We start from the raw sequence: 12804 nt of genomic DNA on the forward strand, positions 1-12804 counted from the left end.
AAGAGAAGAATGGGGTCTTCCTCACCTGAGTCACCTAGATAACGTTTTTTCCTCTTCCTTCACCTCCAATCCAACAGAAAATCTTCGTCTTTACTCTGAAATAGAATCTAAATCTGGCCTTGCCTCACTGTCTTCTTTGCTGTCCTCCTAGTGCACACCACCATCTCCCTGATGGTGGTACACCATTCTACCAGAGCCCCCAACTTGTCTGCCTGCCTCCTCTCCTGCCCCATGAGTTCACTCTCTTCAACACAGCTATCGTGACTTTCCAAAACACAAGTCCTATCATTCCCCTCCTTAAAATTCCACAATAGGATTTTGGAGATAAATTCCTTAAATGATGAATAAGACCCCACATGATTTGTCCTCCATGTACTGCTCCAGCTACATCTTGTGACATTTTTCCCCTTGACCACTTCACTAGCGATGTGATGATTTTCATGCTGTGTTTCTAAAGTGTCAGACTTATGTTTGCCCCAAGGCTCCTGTACTTACTCTTTTCTCGACCTAGAATCCCCTTTCCTTGTTTTCAAATAGCTGGCTTCTCATTATTGAGTTTTCTCAAAGATCATCTCTTCAGAGAGGCTTCCCAGTCATGCTATCATTTTCCAGCCCATTACCCTATTTCTATTTTCTCTATGCCACTTGTCAGAATCTGAAATTATTTATATGTGTATATTTAGTGCCTGCTTTTCACCATGAGAATATACAGTCTTGACATCAAGATTTTTATACTTCTTGTTCATCCTTATATTATTCTATGTTCTTCCTGAAAAGTGGGTAGGTGATCAATAAATATATTTTGATTGAGTAAGAGGATAATTGAAATCTGTGGCTATTTCCATACCAGTATAATTAAAGTATATTTTTCAAATTACCATGTCATACATTAATGACATTGAGCAAGGTGGATCCTCCCCAAATTTCAATGGACATGTTTCACCCTAGTAAGCCAGGCTGTACATTGGAGATGACCCATAAGAAAAAATGTACATACAGAACTTTTCAGACTGTATCTTAACTATAGTAGTATATACCCCAGCTATCTTATAACCTGTGTTTATTTATTTAAAAAAATACTGTGTGGGTGTTTTGTAATATGCCGACACTGCTCTAGTTGCTTGAGACACAGTAGTTTAAAAAAAAAAAAGAAAAATTTATGCCATTAGAATTTACAATTGACCAAGGGGAAAAAACATAAAAAACGATAAATGTAACAAATGATTAAAACATAGAGCATGTTAAGTGGCGAATGCTATAGGAAAAGATAAGACAGAGCAGGATAAGAGAGACCAGGAAGGCCAAGGTAGGAGGGAGCAGTTGGCCAGGATAGACCTCAATGGGAGTTCTTGAAAGAGTTGAAGAAGCCACATGAGTATCTATAAAGAATGTCGCTGCTGGCAGAGGAGTCAGTAAATGCAAAGATGTGTCTGGCAAGATAGTGCAAAGGGTCTTGTGCAGCTGGAGGAGAGTAAGGAAGGGAGGAACAAGGAAGACATGAGTGGGAGTGGCCATCTCAAAGACCCTGCCTTGGGCTCTGAGGGAAATGGGAAAAGGAGTGGCGTGATATTACTGAGAGTTCTAAAGAACCCCTCTCTCTGCTGTGGAGAATATACTATAGTGAGGAAAAGGATAGAAGAATTGGGACCATAATCCAGGGACGACCGAAGAGTGTCTCCAACCAGGGAAGTAGCAGTATAGGTAACAAGAACTGGTCAAAGTTTAGTTTAAAGTTTTGAAGACAGAACCAATAGGGTATGAGAGAAAGAAAGGAGTTAAGGATGACATGTAAATTATGGCCCAAGCCCCTGGAAAGATGGAGTTGCCCTCTCATCTACAGAGAGACAGAGGGCTGCAGGTGGATGGTTATATGTTTTTCTGCAGCCACATTAGGTTGCACGGATATAGGAGCAGAGCTGGCAGACAGTGAATTGTTTCACCAGTCAAGTTCTAGAAGGCATGAGATACACAAAGGAATGGGGGAATGTGATCATAACAGTTGGCCACAGATGGTAACTTGGGTAGAATGAGTAGTGAGAATATGAAGGGCATGAAAGTGGTGCGAGTGCTGAAAGGAGCAAAGGAGTGGAGGTCCTGGAGGAGTAGAGCATTTCTGTGGTCAAGCAGTAGAGAGTAAGCTGGGACAATAGAGGGCCGCCATCAGAGTGGGGCGCACAAAGCTGAGATTAAGGGGCGGTTACGTTGATTGGTCTCGGGCACGGGTTGGCAAGCTTTCTAAAAAGTGTCAGACAGTAAATAGGCTTTGCACACTGCCAGCCTCTGTTCCTCAATTCTGTCATTGTGGTGTGTGAGCATAGACAACATGTAATGAATGGATGAGGCTGACTTCCAGTAAAACTTTATTTATAAATAGGTGGCAGGCTGGATGTCACCTAACCATACTTCACCAACCCCTGGTCTGGGGTACAGGGTTCAGAGTGTAACCACGGATGTGAGTGACTAAGGTAGAGTGGAGCACAGGACATCAGAGAGGAGATCAAGGGATGGAAAAACCAAGATCTGACAGGGTGGAAGGTTGGAAGGCTGATTCACCTGTGTGTTAAAACTGCCAAGGACTAAGGCAGGAGGAGACCTGGAGAGCGAGACAAGGAGAGAAGAGCTGATGACCCAACAGAAGAAGATGTCCTAGAGATTCTGGCAGACGACAGCAGGAAAGGGAGGTACTAGCTGATACAATCAGATGACATGAGACTCAGAGCTGAAGCTTTTTAGGGATGAGGAAAGAATCAGAATGTGAAAGTGGTAATAGAATAACACTCCATTTTCTAGGGCTGGGCTGCTTCTCCACATGTTTAAATTAACTTCTTATCAAACACAATAAACACATTTTAAACTATATAAGAAAAATTAGAGTAAAGAAATTTTTCCAGCAACAAGTCCCCAATACCAGGTGCCTCAAGAAGATGGTTATGGCCCTACAATTCGCAGATTTTGCATCTGGCGTGATGGGGCATCTTAGCAAACACTAACCAGCCCCCATCTGAGGCACATTTCAGCTCTCACTGGCAAGACTAGCTTTCACGTACAACCTTGAACATTTTTTACTGTGTCTTCATAGTGCAATGAGAATTTTAGAATAGTGGCAGGCTGGCTGATAATATCTATGCTACAATGTGCTAAAAGAAGTATCGTGGAGCCTAAAAACTCAAGTTGATGATCAGTAAAGTCGAAAAAGATCAGAACATGCAAGGAGATGCCTGAAAATGGAGATTCGAGGACCTGAAAAGCTAAGTCCTATTAAAGGCAAGTGGAGACTTTCAACACGACTAAAATGACACCAAAGAGAGATTAACCAGCAGGCAGAGAGCTGGCAAAGTGCGTTCATGAATTATATACCACACCAGAAGTTCTAGCAAGAGAAAAGCACAGAATTAATAATTAACTAGCAGAGTAATAATGGGCTTGTACGGTCTGCTTTTTCTCGGTGAAAGAAATCCGCCTACTTTGTCTTTCTGCCGGTGTTTGTCTCTTCATGCTTATAAAGAGGGAAGTTCATAAGCCAAATCTTTTTTATAACTGAGTCGTTTCCTCCCAAAGCCTCTTCGGCATTTCCTTCATGCTCTCCTTTGAATCTTCCTGAAAACACTTGTAAGCGTGGCCTCGGACTCCTGCTGGCAATTTGCACCCCCCAGGAGAGCTGTGGTATCCACAGCCCCTTGCCACTAGTATTTGAAGCCCACCTCCATGGTATTTTATGTATCACTATCACTATCTTCTCCTTCAAAAAGTATCTGTGGTATTGAGTCCCGTTTAGCACTGCCCTTCACATTGTGCATGTATCTCTCTGCTCTCTGCCTTCTCAGAGTTGAAAACCAGGGTAGATGCTCCAATGCCTTCTCCCACCCTCAGCCCCGGCACTCAGCACTCACCCTGGAGCACAGACAGGGGCTGCTTTAAATGTTTATTGGATGACAAACAAAAACATGTGGAGGACAGGTAGAAAGCACAACAGAATTATTCAATGAATGCCGGAAGGAATGTCAATCCATTTACATGGGGTATTTGTAAGTTCGTTTAACTGTGCTGGATACATGCAGTTTTACTGAGGTAAAGTACGAATAAACCAGGGGTGAAATTTTCCTGAGAAGGAAAGGAGGGAGATTAATAACATCTCTTTCTTCTTATAGAGAAGGAAACTAAAGGGTTAGTATTTTCACATAGGTTTTCTACCATCGCTTTTCTTTTTTAAATGAACTGTGATGTTTATGTTATCATATTGTAGAAAAACTTGCCAAGTACCAAAAGAGTAGGAAAAAAGAAAATTAAAAATCCATTAATTCAACCACTCAAAGCTAAAACTGTCCATGTTATTTAATATGTTTCCTGACAATGTTTTGCCTTGCATACACAAGGAAACTCCCTTGTTTACATATTCCAGCTTCAATCATTTTCAACTCACGGCCCAACTTGTCTCATCTCTGCCCTCATTTGCACACACTCCTCCTCTTTGCTACATAATTTTGAAGCAAATCCCAGATATCATACTTTCATAAATATTGTAAATATTTTAGCATGTATCCCTAAGATTGCCATGCATATTTTAATATAGTTATGTAAACATGGCATGTAAAAATCATATATACTTAGTTTCATCTATTTCTGATACCAAAAAATTATTTTTGATTGAAATTTTTGAAAAATTTTCCTCCATGATTTTCTTTCTGTCTCTTGCCACCATTTACTATTACCCCCACAACAACTTGGGCAAAAAAATAACCATTAGGAGACCCAGTACTTAAGCTATTGTCTCTCTTTAGACAATCTTTTCTTAAATGGGATACTTTTAATGCTTATTTAAATTTAAATTTGTGTATTTAAAAATGCAAGGCTTTACACAGTGCCTTGCACAAGCAGGGACTTGGTAAGACTAATATTGTTAAAAATAGCTAACCTTATTCAGTTCCTACAAGTCAGCATTGTCATAACCACTTTACATATCTTATAGCAAGAGCCATAGCCCTTCTGCAAATGAGTAATGATATTATTCCCATTTTATAGAGAACAACACTGAGGCTTAGAAAGTTTAAGTAACTTACTAAAATCACAGAGGTGGTAAATGGTTGACCTGGGATTTTAGCATAATCTTGTCTAACTCCAGGGTCCAGGGTCTTAGCCTCCAGGCTAGTTTAATATAAATTCAATAAATTCAAGTTTTCCAGAGGGAATCTAATGATTTATATAGAATCACAGAATCATACACATTATCAGAATCTAATGATTTATATAGAATCACAGAATCATACACATTATCAATAGATTGTCGTATTATTATCTATCATGGACAAGCCTCCCTTCAATCCACAATTCACAAGAAATATTCAAATTGGGGTGAAATTTGAGTGAATATACTAAGACACTCAAACATCGAGCAATCAGATTTTCCTTGTAGCTGAACAAGAGTATGTTTTGCCATATTTTATTCCTTGTAGACATCTGTAAATTGTAACATCATAACATATCTTACTATAGTAACTTCAACAAGGTCCAACCCCAATTTTTCCTGTGTCAGTAAACTTTGAGGTATGATTAACACTCATTTGAGCAGTATCTATGAAAGTACGTTAGAGATAATGTTCTAAATTCTGACCTTCTCTTTTACCCTCAGTCTCTGTAATATCATACAGATTTGTTCCAAGTACCATCAGAGGAACCTCTCTGAGTTTTTTGACACTATTCAATGGACTTGGTTGCTTCGCAGGAGCACTGCTTGTGGAGTTGGTGTATCTCATCTCAGAAGGTAAAAACAGGTTCATGGTATGCTTACATATATTGATTCGATGACTAGAGAATTGGGAGACAAAACTTAAGAGAGGGACTTTGGCAGTGTAGTCTTTTTTTTAATTGATCCACTTTTGCAATTAAGATAGAATTAAGATAGGACATAGACTCTTGCTGTATTCATTAATTTCTGGGAATTGTTTTTCTTTTGATAGGAGGAGGTAATTACAGAATGTCACTTCTCATGAGACCCTGTCTGCTGTCTTTTTTAGTGTATTTTAAAACAAATTGGTCATTATTGTATTCTTATTAGGTCTTTCAATGAGGCCATATTCAATAACGCCTCATAGCTGGCATAGATAATCCTCAGAAAAGGTAAGTCTTGTGTAAATATAGGATAGGATATCTGGATGATCTTTTTTTGTCATTTTCCTGCAATCTTGTCTATGCAAACAAAGAGAAATTGTGAGTTGAATAACAAAAGATTTTGGAAAGTTTTTCCCATGATATTTTGGTCAGAAGAAAAAACCAATCTGAGAAATTCACAGGCAACATAAAAGTACTACTCATACATGTACTGGGAGAAAAATCAGACTTGATGTAACAATGATTAGTTGTCACACTGAAATGTTTTTGGCTATATTTTAAATCCACAGATACTTCTCTTTATTTGTTCTAAGATGTTTAACATGGCTTAAATTTTTTAAAACTTAGTTTTGCTTATTTTTGGAATATATTAGAAGCTTATTCTTCTCTACTTTCAAATGTTCTGCTTTGTACTTCATGTAAAGAAAGTGTTAGTTGTGTTCTCTCGTAACAGATTAAAATGACTATTTTCAAATTATGGAAAAATTAACTTCTATGAATAAGAAACTCCTATTAACAATAGGACTCCATTCAAAAAATATTTATGGAGGACCTATTGTGTTCCAGGCATCATACTGGTTACTGGGGGTACTATAGCTAGCAAAATAAACTCTCCCAAACCTTCACAAAATTTCCAGGGATTATAGGAAAGGAATATATTTAATTAAATAAAATTAAGAGTGATAAATTCAATGAGTATAGTAGAATTCTAGAGAACAAATCTCTAATCCTTGATTGATGGTTAAAAAGTCCTTTTCTTAGTTAACTGGGAAGGTTAAGCAAACGAGCATATGGAACGCCTACTATGTGCCAGGTCCTGTGCTACAAAGAATTATGTGAGATATGGTTTCATTTCTCAAAGAGCTCAAATCTAAACCCTCATAATTAATTGAGTGAACTATAGCAAGTTGTTGACTTCTCATTAGAATCTTTATGTGTAAAAGAATTTTACAGTGGAATTAGGATTTTATAAGATAACCTGGAAAAGTTTTGCTTCTATCTCTACCTAAACATCTTAGGTAATGAATGTATGTTTATTTTCTTCAGCATTACTCAATGAAGATGTTTCTGCAAATTTATTCTAAAAAAATCTGTGATCAAACCATATCTGATATACTCTAGAACTTCAAAATCAAATGTTAGTATCAGTTTATCTCTTATATAAATCCAAATCCTTCATACGCACGCTTAAGCAAGTTACCCAGAGTTCAGTCAAACTTTACAGATAAAATTCTTCACAAGATTGTCCTGAGTTTGGAGGTCCCAGAGCTGCCATCATTTCTGATAAGCTGGCCATACAGGTGGAGTGACCCCACAGACCTCCTCAGCCTTGATAACTTTCTAGAATGACTCACAGAACTCGGGGAAGCACGGTATTTATGATTCAGCTTTATTACAGCGAAAGAATACAAATCAGAGTGAAGCAAAGGCAGAGACACGTCATGTCCGGGAGAGTTCCAAACGTGAGACGCCCTTCAGCCTCAGGGATGCAGCACTGAACTGACACGTCAGTGTGGGTCGACATGCAGATTATTGCCACTAAGGGAACTTACGTGAGCATCAGTATGCAGAGTTTTTATTGAGGCAAGATTGGCTGAACCATTGGCCACGTGGTTGAACACCATCTCCAGCCTACTCTCTTCTCCAGAGTTAGACTGATTATCATGTGGCTCAAAGCTCCAGCCCTCTGATCACATGGCTGGCCTTCTTGCTGGCCAGGCTCCATTCTGAGTCATCTCATCAGCATAAACCATCAAGTAGCATGTGAAGGGCCACCATGAATAACAAAGATACTCCAATCACCACGAAAATCAAAAGGCTGAGAGTTCACTTCCCAGGAACCAGGGACAAAGACCAGGCAAATTCTCTATTACACAGAACTATCCATGCAAATACATTTCACAGAAAAAAAACTGTATTTTTATTGAGTCTGCATAGTATAGGAGGAATTGTTATGTACATTATTGCATTTATTATGACAATCTTATAAAGGTGTATGGTCATCCTTATTTATTTTAAGTGCAATGATTAAGACCGGAAAAAGAAAGAGAAGTATTCCAGTCATCAAAGGTAGTATCTGACAGATCCATCCCTCTCAGCATTCTGAAACTAATGCCAACGTTGCTTTAATACTCAAAGAGCTCTTAGGAGTGACCCACAGTAATACACCCTCCTTGGCTGGGGGTCTGCATATAAGATGTTATTGATAATATTCTAGATATAGTAAAAGACGGATAAACAAAAGTTTATATAATTTTGGCAGTTTGGTGCCCATGAAGGAGGTTTACCCAGGACAAAGGGTGAGGACATCTTACCAACATGATTGGTGGGGTGGGGTGCTCTTTAAACTTGTATTCAAAAGAACACCATTTAAATTATCACTAATTTACTTGTCTTAAGCGTTTTTGTTTTCTGCTTACAATAACATTGTGTTATATCAAATCATATCCTGACAAGTTAGAATTTTACAATTGGGTGTTACCTAAAGTTCATCTACTCTTTTTCTTAAGTGTACCCAAAACTACACGATGTACCAGCATCTTCTAGTACCCAGAAAAATTCTCTACTTTGAGATAGCAGACTCTCTACCTGAGTTGGCCCAACTGTTGATAACTACATTCCACAGAATGAGTCTAATTTTCTACCCACATAGCAACTCTTCACACATTTGATAAATATTCAGAGAAATAATGTGGTACAATGTTAAGAGAGTAGACTCTATAATCACACTACCTGGGTACTCGAGCTATATGTCCCCTGTTTCTATGCCAATAACAACAATAAATAATTCATCATATTGTGAGGATTAGGAATTAATCCTGTAAATGTATGATAAAGACAGCCATCATGATTCTTTTCAACACAAAGACTCCATTTTTTTGCATATCGCATGACTCCCTGATTTTTTCACTGTCAAAGCCCTTCCATCCATTAAATGAACAGTTCGTCAATGTATTCCTTATATGGTTTTCAGAATCCAGCAAAATCCTCCAGAAGGGTGCACCCAGGATAGATATTTTACTCTTATCAACCTGCTGTCTCTCTCTCTTTCTCTCTCTGAATGCCAACAGAGAGTGTTGGCTTTTCCAGTAATTGCATTATGCTTACGGTCAATTAAAACCTGAAGTTCTTTTTGTTTTTTTTTGTTGTTTTCTTTATAGCAGTTATCTCCATTTAGTTCCACACATCTTATCACAGTTTTTTTTTTCCTAACTAAAGGCAGGACTTAATCATTATCCTTTCTAAATGTCAGCCCATCCTAAATAAATAATGAATATTTTAAAATTTTGAGTCTGTCATTCCAGTGAATTACTAATCCTTAATTCTTTACTAGCTCTGTGTGATCCGCAACTAGTAAGCAACTTCCTAGACTTCTTCCAGGTGACGGATAGAAGTGTTGAATTAGACAGGACCAAAAATAGAACCTTGTGGAAAATTCCTAGAGATCTCACTGCAAGTTAATGACAATCAACTAATCCTCCCTTTTGGATGTAATCAGCTCCCACTTCCCCTAATTACAATCATTCAACCCACACACTTCTCCATCATTGTCCCAATGACATCACAGGAGACTTAAGTGCTTTTCTGGGAGTATCTGCGGCTGTGATAGTTCCTTTAGCCGTCAAAATAGCATTCATCGAGAAAGGAAATGAAGTTCATCAAAATGATTTGGTTCTAGTGATCCTACACTGGTTTATAGTGACTAATTAGGGCCTGTGAAACAGAATGGTTGCTTCCACCGTGTGCGTGAGTTTGGGTAGACTAGCATCTCTCTAGCACTGTCTCCTCTTGTTGAAAAAAGGGAATGCTTGCACTTCACTTTTCTCAGAGATGATGAGAGGATAAAGTTAAATCATGCATTTGAAACACTGAACACCAGAGATCATTTTAAATACAAAGTTTAAGTCATATATTATTGTGACTCACGTATGATCAGTCTATTGAGTCAAACAAACAGACCAATGTTTTGGACAGAGCTGACCATAAGTGAAACCAACACTCTAACTATATGCATACTATCCTACATGCCTCCACATTCTATTTAGCATATAGGATATTTTAAACCTTTAAGGATTCACATCAGCTGAGAATGTGTGCATATGAGTGTGTGTCTGAGTGTTAGTGTGTGATTGGAAAGGAATGATTAGCTATCACAGTCTCCCAGTCTTCAAGCTGCATTAGTCATTTTTAGCACCATGATGAAGAATGGTGTGAATGCGGTAAATTCAAAAGATTTCTCAAAACTTGACTGTGCAGACAGATAACTGTTAGAGTGACATTTTCAGTACAAGTGAGAAAACTGATCCTTCTGGGATCTCTAACTGTGAGTGCTTTAAAAGAGAAGATACAAGACTAAACCCCATCCTCCTACACTAATTTCAGGAATAGTTTATCTAAAAGTAGCAATGCTAATAATATAAGGAAGTGAAGAAGTCAGTCAAACTGCTTATGTCAACTATGTCCCATTAGCAACCAGATCAATTTTCTCACACTCAAGAGTTCCAGCTTACCCTCTGACAAAAATAACAAAATAGAATTCAGTGAAAATGTGACATCTTAGTTATGGACGTGCTGTGAGTGAAAGATCCAAAGCAAAATGTCTGAGGAAAATGATAATTGGGCAGAGTCAAGAAGTCAAGGTATACATCTTGTTGTCTCTGTTAGTCCTTCCTCTTCAGTATTCAAGAAAGGAGCAGAGAATTTAACCGTTTAATTCCCATGAAGATCACTTCAAATTAAAAATGTGATCTTTTAAATTTCTCATTTAAATATCAGTGATCATTGGGACCACTGACAGCCAGGCCGCTGTGAATCACAGAGCCACTCTTCAAACAACTACAGTAAATTTGGAAGAAGGAAATGTGTATGCATCTGGAAATCCATTCAACTCCATTTCATGGGCCCATGCCTATTTTCTTAGACATGTGTTTCTTCAAATTCAGATCAATGCCTCGGATCCAACTTATATGGGTCTTTGAGAGAACATATTTTTAGACCAAGAGGCCAAAGAAATGGCCCGCTACCCCATTATTCACCTTTAGCCGCATCACACTCTACTTGTCTGTCACCTGGATTAGTGCCAGTGTTCCTGTGGCTGACTTTTCAGATCCTGGGTAGCTCCCACAGGCAGACCCTTCTGCTGGACGTCAGTCAGAATGTGAGGCAAAGTCCTACTCAGACAATGGGGCTCCATATCCCAAACAACTTATTACACCCTCAAGCTTCGGCTCCACCGAAGCCATTGCTCAGAAGCCCTGGCTTTCATTCCTAACAGAATCAGGGCAGATTCCAACATACCCTTTAGACCATAGAAAGCAATTATCCATTGCCATTAGCATACAAGAGGTAGAAAGGGTGGACTTTTGGACTCAAAAAAAAAAAAGGGTGAACTTTTGTTTGTGTCAGACAAACCTGAGTTCAAACTCAACTCAGCCCTTAATAAGCTGTGAGATCTTGAGCATATTACTGAACTTTTTTTCCAAGTCTAAATTTCTCCTTCTCTAAAATGGTGTCTCTAATAACTTCCAAGATTTCTATGAGAACTGAGGAAATAATTATAAAGCACCAGATAAATGAAGGTGCACAAAAATAATTGATGGTGGTGTTGCAATTGCAATTTAAATGGGATCACACTGTTGTTCAAGTGGACTAAGATTATCATGGATGTGATGTTCTGGCAGAAAAGAATGTGTTCCATAAATGCTGAGTTCAGTTGTCCTATTCAGCTTCAATTCTAGTCCAGATGGGATGAAATGAAGTGTTCCAAGATTCTTCTGGGCCTTATGGACCATGTTATCGGTGGGACTTTCTTTGCACGGCCAGTTTACAAGTCTACAGTTAGATACACATCCATCCATGTTCATACTAAGAGTGCCTCCAAGTGGTATTGAAATTGACACTAGGAGGATGAGCAGTATTTGGCTTGGTGAGCTTAGGGATGAAATATTTATGGTAAAGAGCATATATACCAAAACCTACAAGTACGGAATTAGCAGGTGCCTCAGAGAACTCAGAGAAGATCAGTAACCTGAAAATATTCTGGAACGGGAGAATCACATGCAGTCAGGATGAGGAGTTAGAGGAAAGCAAAATCATGTGGGACCTTTGACTTGCAGGGATTTTTTTTTAAACTTGAATACAGTAAGAAATCATAAAGGCATCAGGCAAGTGGCATGATCTCTGTGTTGTAAGATCACTATGGATGCAGCATAATTTGGGAGAGAAAAAGAATGTTCAGGGAAGGTAGGAAAGGTATGACTGAAGTAACCCAGGTGGTCTAGAATAGTGCTGAATTAGAAAGTTGGCAGATACAGAGAAATGAATGGATATAAGGGTGATTTTAGACAGAATCAATAGTGCTTCGTGATGGTTTTGATAGAGTCAGGAGGTGACAGGAGAGAGGAATGGCATCAAGGAAGCAGCCCAGATTCTGCCAAGAACAAGTCGGGCAATGATTCCCTATACTAAATGGAGAGCACTAGAAGACAAATAGATTGAAAAACTTGCATTCATGTTTTTATACATTCGGTTTGACGTACCTGTGAGACATCTAAATAGAAATATCTGGAGCTCAGAAAAAAGATCTGGGTTAGATATATAAATACATGAATCTTTGGTACAAAAATTGCTTTTGAATACAAAGAAGTGAATGAAATTACCTAGTGTGAATAGTAAGAATAAGGAGAAAAAGGAGCCCAA

The 12804-nt window shown here is 38.5% G+C and overlaps 1 protein-coding gene across 1 annotated transcript in view; it reads left to right on the plus strand.

The window, feature by feature from the left end:
• The window catches only part of SLC15A5 (solute carrier family 15 member 5), a 72352-nt gene that overhangs the window by 41796 nt on the left and 17752 nt on the right, over positions 1–12804 (plus strand). The window contains exon 7 of the mRNA XM_073223122.1: positions 5627–5758. Coding sequence (XP_073079223.1) covers positions 5627–5758 — 132 coding nt within the window. The remainder of the gene's footprint in view (positions 1–5626; positions 5759–12804) is intronic.

Source organism: Manis javanica, chromosome 15, assembly GCF_040802235.1.
Source record: "Manis javanica isolate MJ-LG chromosome 15, MJ_LKY, whole genome shotgun sequence".
Lineage (NCBI taxonomy): Eukaryota > Metazoa > Chordata > Mammalia > Pholidota > Manidae > Manis > Manis javanica.